The 17,361-nt window shown below is 57.9% G+C and overlaps 2 protein-coding genes across 4 annotated transcripts; one reads left to right on the forward strand and one right to left on the reverse strand.

Annotated features, from left to right (window-relative positions):
* Positions 1–49: 49 nt before the first annotated feature.
* RER1 (retention in endoplasmic reticulum sorting receptor 1) lies at positions 50–10,840 on the forward strand. 2 transcript variants are annotated; one of them, XM_040264166.1, is made up of 8 exons: positions 50–265; positions 3,623–3,704; positions 5,026–5,130; positions 6,753–6,852; positions 8,052–8,130; positions 9,306–9,441; positions 10,000–10,135; positions 10,253–10,786. In XM_040264166.1, exons 2-7 carry the CDS (start codon positions 3,624–3,626, stop codon positions 10,087–10,089), a joined length of 591 nt encoding a protein of 196 aa, XP_040120100.1. In that variant the 5' UTR covers positions 50–265; position 3,623; the 3' UTR covers positions 10,090–10,135; positions 10,253–10,786. The 2 variants fall into 2 exon arrangements, with proteins under 2 accessions (XP_040120100.1, XP_040120099.1); XM_040264165.1 differs by having other exon boundaries at positions 91–265; positions 10,000–10,840.
* Positions 10,799–16,395, reverse strand: PEX10 (peroxisomal biogenesis factor 10). Of its 2 annotated transcripts, none has more exons than XM_040264163.1 (6): positions 16,212–16,395; positions 15,211–15,291; positions 14,454–14,854; positions 13,107–13,282; positions 12,886–13,021; positions 10,799–12,157 (listed from the first exon to the last, which is right to left on the reverse strand). In XM_040264163.1, the coding sequence occupies exons 1-6, from the start codon at positions 16,321–16,323 to the stop codon at positions 12,089–12,091; spliced, it is 975 nt and encodes a 324-aa protein (XP_040120097.1). In that variant the 5' UTR covers positions 16,324–16,395; the 3' UTR covers positions 10,799–12,088. The 2 variants fall into 2 exon arrangements, with proteins under 2 accessions (XP_040120097.1, XP_040120098.1); XM_040264164.1 differs by having other exon boundaries at positions 14,394–14,854.
* Between the last annotated feature and the right edge of the window lie 966 nt (positions 16,396–17,361).

Consider the following 17,361-nt stretch of genomic DNA (forward strand, 5'->3'; position numbering starts at 1 on the left):
CGAATTTCCGCCGCTTACGTCTCTTCTGCCGACGTGACAACCCAGCCAACGGGTTGGGCGCTCGCACCGGAAGCGGAAATGGTTGGAGGCTCTCGGCCCCGCCCCGGCGGCCATCTTGGAAGCCCGGGAGGCGGTGCCGCGCAGGACTGAGCGGAAGTGCTCCGTTACCCCTTCCCGGACCGAGCGAAACGCCGGCGCGGCAGCCACCCGCGTCCTTCTTCCCGCGGCCCTCGGGAGACCGCGCTCGGCCGCAGTGGACCGCGAGGTGCTGGCTGGCGGGGCGGGGCTGGGGGCGGGCGGGTGCCGTGGTCCTGAGGGGCGCGCGTGAGACTGGGGCAGGGCCGGATCCCCGGGGTCGCCGCGGTGACCGGCCCCAGTTCCCTGGTAGCGCCTCCTGGGAGGGGTCGGCTGCTTGCCCGGGGCCGTGGGACCTCGGTGTCCTCGCCGATCCAGGGCGGCCTGCGGGACTTGGGTAGGAAGCGCCGCGGTGGACTTGGGTCGCTCGGGGTCGAGTCCTGGCCCTTCTGCACACCGAAGATCCCGAGCGCTCGGGCTGACCGGCTCGACGGCGTCCCGCGTGCTGTCCTACAGCTGCCTCCGGAAACCTGCCCCAGGCACATGGGCCTGGGAGCGTCCCGGGGCGCCTGCTACTCGGTCGGGTTGGTCTCATTCCTGGAGATGTGTAAGGTGGAGCTCTCCTCGTAGGTGAATATAGGGCACCCAGGTCTTGGTAGTGCAGGTGTGGTGGAGACGGGAAGGTGGTCATGCCCAGGAAAAGGAGCCGGCCGTGAGCCCTGGCCGAGCACTCGGGTGGGTGAGGTCTGGAAGGGCTTTTCAGAGAAGGGAACATCATCGCAGGATGAAAGTGTGGGAAATTACCAGGCTCGGGACTCAAGAGAAAGGGGGCAGGGGATGAGGGGAGACATAGAGAATGGTGCCAGGCAGGACTGTCCTCTGTGTGGGATGCGTCTGTGTGGGGACAGCTCCACAGACAGGTGCAGTGATGACTCTGGTACTCTGCACACAAACCCCCATAAGTGATACTTCTGGTCTCTGTTTGGAACAGTCTGATCTTGTTTTTTTTCTTTGTTTCCTTTGTGGCTGAGCCTGAGGCAGTGACATCCGACAGAGAACTTAACCCACTGCTAGCTCTGTGCCTGGCCTCCTGGATAACGGGGCTGGCAGTGGAGGGACAAGGCTCCTCTTCCGGGAGCTTGCATTCTAGTAGGAGGAAATAGAGAAATGAGGCAGAAAGCAGTCTGAAGTGATTGTCCCACAAAATAGAACAGGGTGATGTGATCTGAGGGACAGGCGCCAGTTGGACAGTCATGGAGGGCCTCTTTGAGGAGGTGGTCTTGGAACTGCAGGGGACTGCAGACAGCCCAGCTGTGTGAGGGCCCCCTGATTGGAAACAAGTCCGAACAAGGCCGAACCCGGACCTTCTTCCCCGGGGCTGCTCCTCGTTAGAACCGGGCCCCACACTGGTTCTAACAAGGCTGGCTGCTGACTCCCCACCAAAGGCCTCGGGGGGTGGTGCTGAGATGCTGTGGCCCTGTTTCACAGAGTGGAGTGGGGAGGGCCCACAGTGGCCTGTGAGTCACGCCATAGGCCATTTGATCCAAAGTTCACCTTCTTAATGTTGATGGGAGTTCAGGCAAGGTGTGGAGTTAGGTTAATGTATACGTCTTATGTCAGGTGATGGGAAGTTGGTCAGCATGTCGTGGGAAGATCTTTCACACATTCAGTTAAGAGAACGAGACAGAAGCGGTTGTCTCTGTGTAGGGCATACTTTAGAGGAATAGCAGGTGTTTCTCTAATGTTAATACCTCAATTCAAGTAAAGGCATTTAAATGGTAGACACTTTGGTCATAAAAAAGTAAAATAGGGAAAGATTTGTATGGAATCGTAGGATAAATGATGTTACTGATATAGCTTTCTTTTGGCCTGACTTTGGTCTAAATAGGGTGGCTGGCCTTCTCTAATTTAGCCCTTTTGAAAATAGGAAATTTTCCCCAGTTGAATATAGAGGCAAACTTCCCCAAAAGACAGGGCTAGGAGCTACAGTTCACCTGTTCAGTTCACCGTGGCTCCCAGGAAAGCAGAGGGCATTTCTGGGTCTCCTTGGCACTTTGCCCCTCCACTGCGGGGCTCCAGGAAATGGTGTTACGGAATCAGTAGACATTCTAGCACAGATGTGCTGGTGCTTGTGGGACTGCTCAGATTATCTTCATATCAAAGTTGTACTGTTGACCCTTGAACAACATGGGTTTGGACTACGTGGGTCCACTCTCTTGTGGATTTTTTTCATGAGAATAGTACCGCAGTACTGCGCAATCTGCGCTTGGTTGAACTGCAGATCCAGAGACTAACTCTAAAGTTACACTTGGATCGTTGACTGCTGGGGTCGACGCCCCTGCGTTTGTTCAAGGAGCCACTGCAATTGGTACTGTGTTCCATCTGGGATCTAGGATCACATCGTGAGCCTGCTAACTGGCGGGTGCATGCAGGGAGGATGTGCAGATCCAGGCTCCAGCCTGGCCGTGAAGAGGCCGAGCAAGGGGGTGACTCAGACCGTTGGAAGCCTCAGGTGTCTGCCCAAATGGGAAGGGCTGCTGTGCCACCTTCCAGATGAGGAGCGGTGGCTGCACGACCATACTGCTCAGGGGCGGTGGACTGGAGTCCATTTCTGGTCCCCAGCCCTGCCATGGTGTCACATGGGGGGAGGAAGCCGCTGGTGGTAGGGAGGCAGTGAGAGCTTGTCCCCAGCATCTTCACCAGCTTTGGACTGGCACAGCCTTCCGCCCTCTGCATCCTTTTTGTTCTGCAGTTCAGGTGGGGGCCATGCTGGGCTGCAGGAGCCAAGGCCAGAGCTGCTCTTGACTTTGAGCAAGTGGCCTGACTGTCTGAGGCTGACACGCTGCTGTGGCATAGGGGTGACAGTGCCCACCCTTCTCTTGGCAATTTGGGCTCGCATGTGCTGAGTCCTCACGGAGTCACGCGGCCGGATGAAGCAGTCAGGAGCAGATAGGGTTACCTCCACGCACAGATAAGGAACTGCGGTGCAGACAGACGGCTACTGGGAATCTTGGCCATGGAGTGGGGACCTGGTCTGGACAGGGCCTGGCTCCGTGGGGAGCAGCCTGGACAGAGACCAGGTGGGGCCTAGAAAAGGGGCCACTTGGGAGCCTGTGGAGTGGCAGGAGGAGATGCTGGCAGTGGGCGAGTCTGGAGAGCCCTGGGGAGGTGGGCGTAGCCACCTGTGCTGCAGACTGGCCCCAGGGAAGTGGACACAAATGTGTCCACAGGACTTTGCAGCCAGCGGGGCGGCCCTGGGACTGGTGGGAGGAGTGTGAGCAGGTGACAGGAGCGGAAACGAAAGTCCACCGGTGCTGCTTTGCATGTCACGTGGCCTCCTGGCTCTCCACCAGAGCATGTCACTGGCTCCTTTCTCTTTCCTGGATGACTCGTGGTAAAGGCACAGGCCGGAAGCCTCCATGTATGTGAAATAGTGAATACTGGAAAAACCTGTTCGATGGTGTTGATGGAAATAGGGCAAAGTGATTAGGTCCTTGAATGCTGTTTATTTAATATAAAACTGTTTTTGTGTCTTTCTTGCTTACAGAATGTCTGAAGGTGACAGTGTGGGAGATTCTGTCCATGGGAAGCCGTCTGTGGTATACAGATTTTTCACACGACTTGGACAGGTTGGTTTTGGGTTGCAAAGCTGTATACACCTTTAAGGAGAAGGCAGTGGCACCCCACTCCAGTACTCTTGCCTGGAAAATCTCATGGACGGCAGAGCCTGGAAGGCTGCAGTCCATGGGGTCGCTAGGAGTCGGACACAACTGAGCGACTTCACTTTCACTTTTCACTTTTCACTTTCATGCATTGGAGAAGGAGATGGCAACCCACTCCAGTGTTCTTGCCTGGAGAATCCCAGGGACAGGGGACCCTGGTGAGCTGCCGTCTATGGGGTTGCACAGAGTCGGACAGGACTGAAGCGACTTAGCAGCAGCATACACATTTAAATGAGACTTGACCCTGGGGCATTTCCCCATGGAGTGTAAGTGTCCTGGCAGCCCCCTTGGGTGCACACTCACACTCAGAAGCATCTTGTCTTGTTACTGTGAGGATGCTGGGTGTCCTGTGGTTCAGGCCACATGCTTGTCTTCTGCGTTTTTTCAACAACTTTTAAAATGTGAAAAGCCTTGATTCTTAGCAGACACGTCGCCCTGCCTCTGCCCTCACTGTCCCCTTGCTTAGCCACCCACGTCCACCCTTGTCCATGTCTCCTCAACCCCTGCCCCCAGGTCTGCACTCCATGGCGGGACCACCCCTCAGGCCACAGCAAGGCCTGTGAGCATCTGTCTTGGAGGAAGAAGTCTGACTTGGTAGAGAATCGTACAGACTGACATAGGACTCAGAACTAAAACTGTGTTGACTTTTAAAAGAAAAAAAAAATAGCATCTAGAAAACTTGATAATTATTGAAGCCAAGTCATGGGCCTCTGTGGGCTCACATTCTCTCTTATGAATGACTAAAATTTTTCATAATTAGAACTTAAAAATGGGAATTAATTTCAAATTAAAATGAGACTACAGATGTGTATGTTAGTTAAATACTTACACAGATGTACACACGTATGTAGACATGTGTGCACATGTGTGAATCTAGGAGTTTGGCCATTTGCTCTGCAGCTGTGTCTGTTCCCTGCCCCCTGCCCTGCCACTGCTGGGCGGGCGGGACGGGACCTGCGCTGAGTCCCAGGTGCAGAGTGGTAACATTCCTCTGTCTCTGCTCTCCTCTCTGTCTCCCCACGATGGCCCCTCAGGTCGATGTTGTGGGACCATCAGCTGTGAAAGAGAGATCCATAATATCTTTGGTTAAAGAACGAGTGCGTCTCCAGAATTGTTGCAAGTAACTTTTGGATTAATTGTAGTCACCGCTCTGCGCGAAGGTCAGCAGCAGGCGTGCTGTGTAGTGGGAACCGCAGGGCGGCCGTAACACAGTCTGTGTCCCTCCTAGATCTACCAGTCCTGGCTGGACAAGTCTACGCCGCACACGGCCGTGAGATGGGTGGTGACGCTGGGCCTGAGCTTCATCTACATGATCCGCGTTTACCTGCTGCAGGTTGGTGGCACGGGACCTGGCCTGGTGTGCAGGTGGGGGGGTTGTTTCTCCTTCTGTCTCTGGGGTAGTAGTGTCCTGGTCTGCTCAGGGGACCTCCTGGTGCCCCTTGGCTGGGCCTCTTGGAGATGGGGACAAAATCACTTGGACTGGCCACCTCATTCCCTGGGTGCGTGAGACAGGTTGGCATCCGAGGAGGACCAGGTGAGCTGACTGAGGGCTCTCCCAGGGGCCAGGCGTCCTCCCTGAACCCTGCTGACTGCCTGGCTCCCAGGTGGGAGTCCCTGTGAACCCTGAGGGCAGGGAGGCTCACGCCTTGTCCGGAGCTTTTTTTCCTGGGCAGGACAGCTGTTTCTCCATGAGAGCAGACCCATCCTCCTGGGTGTCTCCCAGGTTAAAAAGGGTGGGTATGAGGACAGGTACTTCACCCATTGGACACTGCCCTACGTCCAGCCCTGGGGGAAACGCTCCCCTCAGCCGAGTGTAGAGACTCATCTTTGGTGGTGGTGCTTGTGTCTGTGTTTCTGAGAGGAAGCCTAACCCTGCTCAGTGCAAAGGTGGCAGGCCTGGAGCAGCTCTGTAGCAGGCATGGTTTGTGTCGGCAGTCTACAGTTAACGTTGTTTGCTATGATTGGGTCTAGGTGTTCTTAAGAAATTGGACCTTGGTCCAGTCTTCATGGAAAGAGTGACCTCGAAACCTTGAACCGGGGGATTTGGGCAGGATGGGGGTGCGTTTTGTACAGGCTAGTTTCCCAGGTTAGACTTACCAAGTCCATGCCTGATCTGACCTCCCTCCAGCCTCATCCCTGCCACCAGGAGCTGGGTAAACACTCAGCTGTTAATTTTTCACATCTAGGATTTTGTTGTCTCACTTGAACATTTTTTAAGTTATCAGGACATCAAATGCCAGCGTGACAGATCTCAACTGGTTTGTGTGAAAACGTTTGGGCTTTTAGAATTGGTCATGCAGTGCAGTTCTGGTTCTCACTGGATAAACTCACTCCTTTAAGAATGAGCTGAGGACTTTCCTGGCAGTCCAGTGGTTAGGACCTCCAATGCAGGGCCCAGGTTCGATCCTTGGTCGGGAACTAAGATGCTATGTGCCATGTGGCCAAGAAGCCCAGTGGCAGACATACACCCTCCTCTGTGTCTCCTGAGGAAGGTTTTTCTCCATAATACTCTGACTCGTTGGTTTCCTGATTTTCTGGTTCTGGATTTCTTCTGGGCAGAGGCTGTGAGCGGTCCTCACACAGTGTGTGTGGTGCCAGCCACCTGCTGCAGGGAGCTGAACTCTCAGGTCTTGGGCTGGTTCGGGGCCCGTGTCCAGGTTGGGAGCTGCTGGCGAGGACAGACCTGTGACCTGGGTGTGCAGCTTGGGTGTGTGGCTTTGTGAAGCACCCCATTTCTGCTCTCTTCCTGGGCTCGGCTGGCTTTAGGTTTTGGGTGCATTTGACTGGACGCTGGCTTGTCCACGCTCAAGACCCACAGTGCAGCCTGAGACTCACTGTCACTGTGGACGCTCACTGCTCTTCTGTCACTTGTTCTGAGCTTGTGTCCACGTGGGTTCAGTCGAGACGAGGACTGGGTTCAAGGTGGCCTCACTGACCATGTCCCTTCTCTTCTAGGGTTGGTACATCGTGACCTATGCCTTGGGAATCTACCACCTGAATCTCTTCATAGCTTTCCTTTCTCCAAAAGTGGACCCTTCGTTAATGGAAGATTCAGGTACAGTGGAGTGTGCCTCCTTCACTGTTTGGGGAGAGTTGTGATTGTATGTGCTTCACAGAACTGCTGTTTTCTCCAGAAACATTTGAAATCTCAACTTTGGAGACTGTTCTTTAGATGTTTAAAATGTACTTGGAACTTCTGTGATCCTGGCAAGTTTGTTTGTAGAAGGACTTGATAAACCCTGTCACAGTCACAGGAGGTGGGCGCTTCTTCCTTTCTGTGTTCGGCAGATGAGGAAACTGAACCTGGGGCTGTGTATCCTGTGCAGGGGTGGGATGGAGGGGTAGGGTGGGGTGAGCTGGGGCCTGCCTCCTAGGCAGCTGGCCTAGCCAAGGTCCCTTCTCGCAAAAGCAGGCATCTATACTGGTTGGCCTGGCTCACTGAGGCCACTGGCCCCTTGATGTCCCAGGACAGTGGGTTGAAGAGTTCTTGGCTCTGGCTGCTCCTGGCTTACCTGGGCCAGATGGAGGCCTCAGTGCATGCCTGCCAGCCAGCTGGGGATAAGGCGGTGCACGCCCAGATGCTAAGGCCTTCATCTGGGCCGACGCTGCCATGTTGGTAACACCCATTGCAGCTCCTGTGGAGTGCATGGGATCCTGCTCGTTGTGGCAGAGACACTGTCCAGACTGCAAATTGTGACTAGAACCGTGTGTTTTCTCTGTGGAGTATCTGATGGAAATATCAAAGGAAACAACCCTTTAATTTACTGTTGCCATTTGGGGAATTAGAAAGCAAGAGGCCTATGTGTAGGCCTCAGTTTCTCCATGTGTCACTGGGGAGGGCACCTTCCTGGGTGGGGTGGGGTGGGATTCCTGGCTTGTGGCGGAGGGCGGCTGTCCCGAGCCCAGTGCCCCCTCGAGCCAACGCGGCTCCTGCCTCTGCCTGCTCGTGGCTGTGTGTGCTCGTCTCTTCCCTTCCCTTCAGGTCTCACTTCGTCCGGTTGATGGGTTCCTGGAAATCGGCATGGGGGTGAATTTTTTACACGATCTCTTGAAGTGGTCTTAACGAGAAATTCTCATACAAATCTAAAGCTGTGGTGCAGCCTGAAATTTCTAAATCAGCCGAAATCCCCATTTTGTGTTTGATTAAAGTCTGGGTTTCATGTGTCAGGGCTGTTGGTTCAAAGCCCTAGGGGAGCTTAGAGCTGTAGGAAGGACGGGACTGCCCGCCTCACCCTGCTGACTCTGACCTTTCAGACGACGGCCCCTCATTACCCACCAAACAGAACGAGGAGTTCCGACCCTTCATCAGGCGGCTCCCAGAGTTTAAGTTCTGGTGAGTCCCTCTTTCCCTGTGTCCCTGCCCCCGTGTTCATCTCGCCCCACCCTTGTACCACCACCCGCGCTCCTCCCTGTGTGTTCCCCCTTTTTCTTCCACATGCTCCTCACGTGCTTGTCCCTCTGTGCTCCCCCTTGTCCTGTGCTCCTCCCTCCCCTGCTTGTTTCCACACGTGGCTCTGAGCTGGGCAGGTGTTTTGGTTCTGGTGAGCTGGCAGCCTAGATTCCTCAGAGAAATGCCAGCTCTAGCGTGTTTCCTTGTCTTGGATGTTGTCTCACCCAGAATGTGAGATATGCCTGCTGGGCATGGGGGGTCCTAGGGGCCTCCAGGGCCCACCCTGCTCTGGGTTGCAAAGTAACATCATTGTGCCTTAAAGCCACAAAAAGGGGGCTGCTTCAGGGTGGAGGGTCCTGGGTAGGTGACTGACTCGGCTTCTGGGGGTATACTGCTCTGCACTGAGGGGACTAGCTCCCTCCCTGCTTGGTTCTTGGATGATCTGGGCACAGGGCAGGTGTTGGTGTGAAGAGGGGTTGACTTGTCTGTAGGCCTCCTGGAGGTGGTCCCGTGTGTGTGATGTAATGATGAGTCTGGGAGGCGGGTGGAGATGACCCCGCTGGCTGGGGAAGTGGGAGGGTCTGTGAGTGTGTCTGTCCTGTCCTGTGTCATTGGCCTCTTCACCCCACCCTCCTGGTGCAGGTGCAGCCCCAGTTGGGTGTGAAGTGCTGGGCCCAGGGCTGCTAGGGGAGGGGTGGGAAGCGGGCGAGGCTGGGCCCTGTCTGCCCTCTGGGGTAGCCTTTGCTTGCTAGAAAGGGAGAGCCAGGTGGACTTGAAGTAGGGCTGCGACCCTGGAGTGTTTGGCCCTGGGCTGGATGGCAGGTGGCCCTGAGGTCTAGTTGCACCTGTTCTGCGGGATGCTGCTTGGCCATTGGGGGACAGCTTGCCGGGCATGTGGGACTTGGGCTGGAGGCTTGGGACTGGGTTTCTAGACGTGACCCTGCACCACATGGCATCCCTGTCCAGCCACCAGCCTGAGCGGCACCAGCACCCCAACTGCTCATTTTACGCTTTGTGTCTGTGTCACATGCAGTACATGACACATGCCACACGTGGCTCCCCCCCGACCCCCCAGGGTCGCCTCCTGTACTGACCACTGGCCTTCTCTCCTTCCACAGGCACGCGGCGACCAAGGGCATCTTGGTGGCCATGGTGTGCACCTTCTTTGAGGCCTTCAATGTCCCAGTGTTCTGGCCCATCCTGGTGATGTACTTCATCATGCTGTTCTGTATCACCATGAAGAGGCAGATAAAGGTAAAGCTCAGGTGCTGCTGTGCCGCGAGACAGCATGTCTGGTGTGAGGAGCTCTGAGCCAGGCTTTGGTCTGAGACACCGGGGCTGTGCAGACCCTGCTCTCTGTGCAGTCTGGTGGGTGTGTGCGCTTGCCACCGGCATGAGCCACAGCCGCTGTGTCTGGTCCGTGTACAGGGCCGGGCCCTCAGCACAGCCTCAGGTCACACCCTCAGGTCTGGCGCATCATCCAGGGGATAGTCAGGGCCCAGGATGATGCCCACATCAGCCTAAGCCGTCCTTGGTGACAGGGCGGCTCTGCTTTGTCCTCTTCTCCCCCAACCCCGGGTTCCCAGCTTAGTAGCTCTACTTCGTTCTGCACACAGGGTGGGAGTCACAAAATCTGTCCTCTACCCCTGGGGTTTCCAGCAGCTCAGCTGGCTCAGCCAGGCGATTGGGGGGACAGGGGTGTCTGAGGAGCCCTGGCTTCCCGCCTGCACGCAGCAAAGACGGGACTCAGAGCTGGAGGGGAGTTGGGCCATGGGGAGGCCATGCTGAGATGCGTCTGTCTGTCTGTCCCAGCACATGATCAAGTACCGGTACATCCCATTCACGCACGGCAAGAGGACATACAAGGGCAAAGAGGACGCGGGCAAGACATTCGCCAGCTAGACGGCCGCCTGCTGCCTCACAGCGCCTTCTCTTCTCACATACAGTAGTTGAGTACAAGGGAGTTATTTTCTTTCTAAAAAGAAGCTTCGATTATTTGTAACTGAAGTATCAGGTTTTTGAAGAAACTGGCATTTAAACCGAATCGCATTGATTTATTTTCCAGCCGGTCAGGTGTGCAGACGCTGGACTTGTAGTGGAACGCAGGCTGAGGGACAGCCGGGCGGTCTGGGGAGGGTGGGCGGCCGGCCGGCGGTGGAATCAGGCCCACGGAGGGATCTAGGACGCCCGGCTGCTGCCTCTGAGGACGCCCACCGCCTGCGTGGAGGATGCGTGCCCACTGGAGCAGCTGCTCCCTTAGCTGTGGGTTCCAATGCCAGTTTCCCAGTTCATCTCACGGGAGATGTGTCGAGTTGGCCTCTACCATGATGACTCAAAACTTTATTCTTAATGACCATGATTGCTTTTGAGGGCCTGGAATTACAAATATATATTTTAATTGTTTGAGATTATTTTGACACCTTTCTTTGATACGTCAAGAGTTGTTTTAAGTGTGTTCTCGGCAGCAGCCCTTTTCAGAGACATCTGGCTGGAGGGCCAGTGCTGTGGGCTTTAACACACGGCTTCTCACTTTCTACGGGGAAACAACTTTAACCTGCATGTCAGCTTTTTTGATGTGATAAAAACCAATACTCGTAAACATTTTACTAAGTGACTTTTTAATTCCAACTTTATTAAAGACAATGTCCCCGCTCTCGTGTAGTCTCTATCTAACCCACCACAGCTCCTGCATCATGAGGGCCCGCGGGGCACCCTGCCACCCTGGGAGGCCGTCACACTGCCACACCGCTGACTCCCGGCTCCAAGCACCATTTCCATCTGTCTCAGTTTCGGACCTCAAGTGTTCCCCTTGTGGCTTTCTTTTGCCAGTTTTTGCAAATCTGAACTAAGCAGCTCTTGCTTTTAAGAGGCCACATGAAGATCTTTGTGTACCTGACCCGAATTTTAAGCTTCATGCGTAAATGATGTTGAGATCAGTACCTGTTGCCAGGCCGTGGCACCTGCAGCGCCTGTGCTCTCGACTGTTTCATACTGTTGTCCCGGTAAGCGCACTGATGTGAGACTTGACGGGAAGTTGCAGCCACTCGGTGACCGTGTGAGGACGGGGTTTAGGACCCACAGAGCCTCCCCCTGTGCTCCTGCCTGCCTGGAGCAGGGCCTGCAGTCACAGCCCGTCTCTGGGGCTGACCTCCACCTCTTGAGGAGGGCCTTGGCCACCAAGTCACGTGGAGAAGAGGCCCTTCCACATGGGTGTGTGCACCCCTCACAGCGTCAGCACACCAGCACTCCTGTGGAATTGGTGCTGTAAGGATGCCTATGCCAAAATCCAGTCTGCAGGATTTAAGGAGATCTAAAAACCTGAAGATAACAAAGGTGGCAGGAAGCAGGCTGGCCACAGTGGTGAGTGGTGATGGCAAGCTGGCTGGCCCGCTAAGTGCTCCACGAGGGAGGAGATCCCTCCTGTGGTGAGGCCGGAACAAACACCGCCGTGTTCTAGAATGGGAAGCAGACTTGACCATTCACTAGAAGGCATGTGCCAGAGGTGTTAGGGTTGATGACAACTTCTGGCTTTCTGGGAACAGTTGTGCTCCTGCCCTCCAAAGCCAGCTCCGGTGACAAGGGTGAGGTCTGTGGGTCTTCTGGGCTGCAGGACTATCATGCTGGGAAGGTAAACTGCTGGTGCTCGACTCCAGGTCAGTCAGGCCCCGCCCTATGAATGACTGGTTTGGGGAAGGGAGGGGCGTTCTGAGGGTGGACTGGCTGCCCAGCAGGTCCCCACCCAGCCTGCCCTGCAGGCCTGCATTAGCCAGGTCCAAGCCCAGGTCCGGCGCCCATCCTCCTGGCAGCTGGCATGGTATCACACGTGACAGAAGTCTTGAGATTTTCTCAATGTCTGTGCCGGAAAAGTCGATGAGAATAAGACTGCTCTTCCAGCAAGGGGTCAGTGGTAGTGCCGCAGGTAGACCAGCTTCTGGGGGAGGAACTTCTCCCTGCAGAGGGGACACTCCGTCTGAGGAGGGGGGGGGGGACAGTCACAGGCCACCCAGCACAGCATCTCCAATAAAACAGGGATGTACCCGTGTCTCTCAGAGAAAGCATTTTTTGAGGCACTGCAGGTGGTCGGGGCGCATGACAGGGACAGTGACCAGTGAGGGGATGTGGGATGGGGAGGGTGCTTGGCCATTGAAGGACCATGGCCACCCAGAGTCTCTCAGGAGTTTTGGGGTATGAACTTGAGTGTCCTGTCCCCACCCCTAGGGACTGGGTCCCTCCTGTGAGGGCATGTGCCTCACATGGGCCGTGTGGGAGGCAGTGCCTGTGCTCCTGGGGCTTCTGCAGGCCGGCCTGGACCCCAGGAGGAGGCTGTAGCACCCCTCCCCCTGGGGTCCTGTGGGCTGAGGAACCAGGCGGGCTGGGCCTCAGGCCCCTGGAAGAGATGGGGAGGTACACGGGGGCCCAGGCGCTGCCCCTCCCTGGAACCATTACAGGCCTACGAGCTAAGTCCCCTGCTCTGGCCCCCTGGCTTGCTGGACCCCACACTCCAAGGTCTCAAGGCTGAGCTCTGGCCCCAGGACTCTAGGGCCTTCCTTTCTGGGTCGGAGCTTCGCCAGCTTCCACCAGTACAGTGCGCTGACTCCAGATGTTGCCCCGGGTCCAGCCTACCTGGAGGCTTCTAGAAGCACGCCCCTCCCCCAAATGACAGGCGGTTTTGGGGACAGGAATGCTCCAGATGCCCACCTTGGTGTCGCCCCAGTGGGTGATACACTCCCAGCAGAACAGGTGGCCACAAGGTGTGGCCGTCGAATGCCTGCGTTCCTCCAAGCACAGCGTGCACAGTGGGGTTCTGGAAACTGCTCTTTCCTCCGCGTGGCTCCTGGTGGGAGTGGGTGGATGGGACACAACTGAGCTGGAGTCCCACCGGGCACCTGGGGAGCCAGCCCCTGCCCTGCCCCACACACCTGTGGTGGGACAGGCCGCGCTGCAGCCTCCACTCCTTCCGGGCGCGCTGCCTCTGCTGGAAGCCGTAGAGCTGCAGGCCCACAGCCAGCGCCAGGTGCAGCAGGGACACCAGCCCCAGCAGCTGGTAGCTGGCGCAAACCCGAGGGTCCTCTGGGAGTGGGCGGCGGACACGGAGCTGTCAGGGACCCGGGGGACAGTCACATGGTCAGAGGGCGTGAGGCACTGAGCAGTCCAAGGGCCCGGCCCTCAGGTGGGATTAAGCCAAGCCTGCCTCTGGCTGCGGGAGCGGGCAGGAGTGCCTGGTGGGCCCAGCACTGAGCAAGGAGGGTGGCGATGGAGCCTGCAGGTCACTGGTTGCAAGCAAGGCATCATAGGAAGGGGACTACTAGGCACTCAAGCCTCACATAAAAGGAACCAGCAAAGAGGCCTGAGCGGGGGAGCCCTGCAGACGGCAGGGGAGCCCTGCATGGCAGATCCACTACTCAGCCCCATTTGGAAACAAGCTCCTGCTTGTATCAAGGCCCTGGGCTGCCCGGGTGACTCTCTGCAGGCTGGGACTCCCAGCCACATCCTCCAACAGAAAGCTACTTGCCCTCCACTGCTGTCTCCTTCCCTAGCTGGAAGCAGGGACTGTCAGGTTTGCCAGACCAGCTGGAGCCCAAGAGATGGGGGGGCCCTGGTGTCTGTGGAGCAAGAGACCCCGTGGCTGCCCCGAGGCCCTGAGTGGGTTGCAGCAGCTCGACAGACACCTGACACAACGGGTAGTGCGAGTGCAGTGAGCATTGGAGCTGGGAGGAGAAGGCATAGAGGCGCTGGACACCCCTGCCAAGGGAGGCCAGGGGGTGGGGGGCGCCTGGAGACCTTGGGGAGGCGGGGCCGAAGGGGAGGCCTTCTGGGTGAACCTTGAAGCCAGGGCATCAGCTGAGAGCAGGGTTGGAGTCCCTGTGGTGGGCGGAGACCACCAGGTCTGGAGACCATCAGACCTCCCCAGGTGGGAGGCCAGCAGGGATGCTGGTGGCAGTGGGGTCCATGTGGTTGCTATCGGGTCACCCTCAGAGGGATGGCCCCAAACCTGACCCTCTGTAAGGATGGCCTGGATGGGGTGGGCATAGGGCCCAGGAGCAACAGGGTATACAGCAACGTGGCCACAGGTGCTGGCAGTGGAAAAAAGACTTGCCCCACCCTCATCAGGGTATTTGGAAACCAGACTTCCTCCGGTCTTTTAGTAAAACAGGACCCGACAAGACCCATGCTTCCAGTGGGGATTTTAGCTCCGGCCCTGTGACTGCTTGCGGGCATAGTCCCCGAAGAACAGCCTCCGCAGACAAGCCAGACCTGTTACTTACGTAGGTGATGCCCGTGAACCTCTTGGCCAGGTGGTAGAAGACGCCATGGATATAGAACCAGGCCACGTGGAGACGCTGGAGGCACCTGAGGCCCTGCTTGAGCACTGACATGGCCCGCAGGAGCACCCCCTGCTGCTGTTCTGTCAGGCTGGCTGTGCACCGGTGCACCCAGTGCCTCACCCCTGACTGGCTGCTGGGGGCCAGGCTGCCCCGCAAGGGCCAAGCGCCATTGCCGGCAGCCTGCAGCTCGTGCTCCAAGTGGAGCAGGGCCTTATCCAGCAGGTAGGGCAGGACGGTGTGCAGCGCCACCAGGATCCCGCGTCGAAGCTTTGAGGGCACGTGGCGCTGTGACGGGCCCACCTGCACAACACTGACGTATTCCTCCCCAAGGGTCTGGTAGCCTGCAGGGAGGGGGTGCTCAGTGATCTCCTCTACCGGGCCCCCACCTCCCCTCCAAAGGATGATCCTCACAGCCCACGCCCTGTGGCAGGGCGCAGTGCTGGGACCTCTCGGGCCACAGGTTCAGCTGCGGAGAAACAGTCCCAGACAGATGTGACAGGGAACCTCAGGGCTTCCAGAGGCCTGGCCTGGACTCAGGGCCTGGCCCCCACCTAGGGAGGGGTCTGGGTCCCTTCCTTCGCAGAGGCTGCCTGCGGGCCAGTTGAAGGACACTGTGAAGCACCTCCAGAAAGCTCCCTCTGTAGGCAGCCCTCTCCTGTCCTCGGGGCCCCTCGGGAGGTTGCACTGTGGCCGCTACCTGCTAGTGTGGTGAGGCCGAAGTAGGCGAGATCTGACACCAGCTCTACCTCTCTCCTCCACTCCAGCCACTTCTTCGCACCTAAGAGGAGGAACTGTACGCGTTATTCCTGAGGGGCTGGGGGCCGTGGGGCATGAGGGTCAGACAATACTTGCTCTTGCTGCCCAGGCTCAGCCCTGTAGCCCAACTCACTCCCCATACTCTGCTGCTGTTCACTCTTTCCATTGACATCTGCCTCGCCTGGGCCCTGAGTGTCCTGAGAACCTACCCACCTGCAGCCATGCCCCCTCCAGGATCCACCTAGGCAACTGCTCTAGAACCTAGAGAACCACAAGGACAGGCAGTGTAACACAGTGACCGGGAGCTCAAGCCAAGACCACTGACCAGCATCAAACTGGAGCTCCCACACTGCTGGCTGTGAGCTCAGGTGAGTTATAGCTCTGTGATTCCCATTTTTCTGTCTCTGTGGAGGGTAATAGCAACAGGTCCTCCAGGCAGGCATGTGTTAACAAAACGAGTTAATGTTCTGAAGCACGGAGAGCAATGTTTGGCATGGAGTAAGTGAACCTGTTAGCAAAATTAATACACGGGCCATTTGTTTTGATCCTGTCGTGTTCCTCTCTCGCTCAAGGCCGGCCCATGGCCACCCGACCCCAGTGTACAGTTCAGCTTCCCTTCAGCTGCTCCGAAGGAGCCCGCTGTCGGCTGGAATCTACCCCACCGTCTTGCCCCTACCCTGGACTCCAACGCCCCTGCTCCACGGTAGCCTCGTGTCAGCAGAGCCGTGAACTCTTCCGCGCCTGGTGCCTGGCCTCCACCCCCGCCCTCTGCAGCAGGGGTCAAAGACCGGCGCATCCGCTCCTTCCTTCAGCTCAGGTCTCGGGGGGCGCGCAGGGTTAGGCCGAGCCTGCAGAGGGCTGACCGGCGGGCTTGGGGCTCGTTTCCCCGCCTCGCGCCCCCACGGCCCGTACGGCGCCCAAGACCCCCTCAGCGGCCCTCACCTGCCAGGTTGTGCAGGGCGCCGCCCGCCGCGCTCCGCAGCCCGCCGCGGTAGTAGTCGTCCTTCTGAGCCGCGCGGACCACCTCCGGCGGGCTGGCGGCCGCGGAAGCCATGGTCAAGGGTCGCAGGGCCGCGGGGAACTTGGGGACCGGGGGACAGGGAGGCGACGCAGGAACCCAAATAGCCACGCCCACGCGGCGGCGCCAGATGACTGAACTGGGCTCGGCGTGCGGCGCAGACCTTGCGCGTCACTGAGGGCGGGGCCTGGGGCGGGGTTGACAGCGGCGCGGTCCGAGCGGCGCGAACCTGGCCCAGGGTGCAGACGCAGGGCTGGAGGGGGCGGGTGAGCCGGGGACTGGTGAGCGGCACAGTGTGAGAAGTGACCGCGGGGACAGCCCCCAGAAACTGGGAGAGGCGTCAGAACCACAGCAGGTGCTGACTCCCCTTGGTGGGGCACTTGGCCGCCCCCGGGGCCGGAAGTAAGGTGAACTGTGGTCTCCCCGCTCCCTGCAGTTCTCTCTGAGGGGCGCTGGCGCCCCTGAGTTCTAATACCCGCGACCCGCCTGTGGGCCCAGGGAGGGTGCTCTGGGGCCCGGGAGAGGGCAGAGAGCGCGGATTCTTGAACCGCGGTGTTTATACTAGCGGCTGCCCCACACGTGCAGACCCCCGACTCCTCTCAGCTGCTCTCAGAGCAGGGACCAAAGAGGGCCGCAGGGGTGAGGGGTTGGGGGTGGGGAGACTGGGAGGCCACGCACCAGAGGGGACAGAGCTCGGAGATCCTGGTGCCCAGGCACAGGCCACAGCTGGACTTGAGCTGCAGTTCAGGGCCCAGCGAGGGGCCTGGGGAGAGGGCAGTGAGAGGAGGCAGTTGGGGTGCCCTAAGGGCTCTGGGTCTGGAGCAGGTTGTGTGTGTGTATGTGTGCTTGCTCAGTCTGTCCAACTCTTTGCCACCCCATGGACTGTCGCCCGCCAGGCTCCTCTGTCCATGGAGTACTCCAGACAAGAATGCTGGAGTGGGTTGCCATTTCCTCCTCCAGGGGATCTTCGCCACCGAGGGATTAAACCAGAGTCTCCTGTGTCTCCTGCATTAGCAGGCAGGTTCTTTACCACTGAGTCACTTGAGAAGTGAGCAGGCCATCAGTTCAATGACT

The sequence above is a fragment of the Oryx dammah genome, unplaced genomic scaffold (genome assembly GCF_014754425.2).
Source record: "Oryx dammah isolate SB20612 unplaced genomic scaffold, SCBI_Odam_1.1 HiC_scaffold_21, whole genome shotgun sequence".
NCBI classification, from domain to species: Eukaryota; Metazoa; Chordata; class Mammalia; order Artiodactyla; family Bovidae; genus Oryx; species Oryx dammah.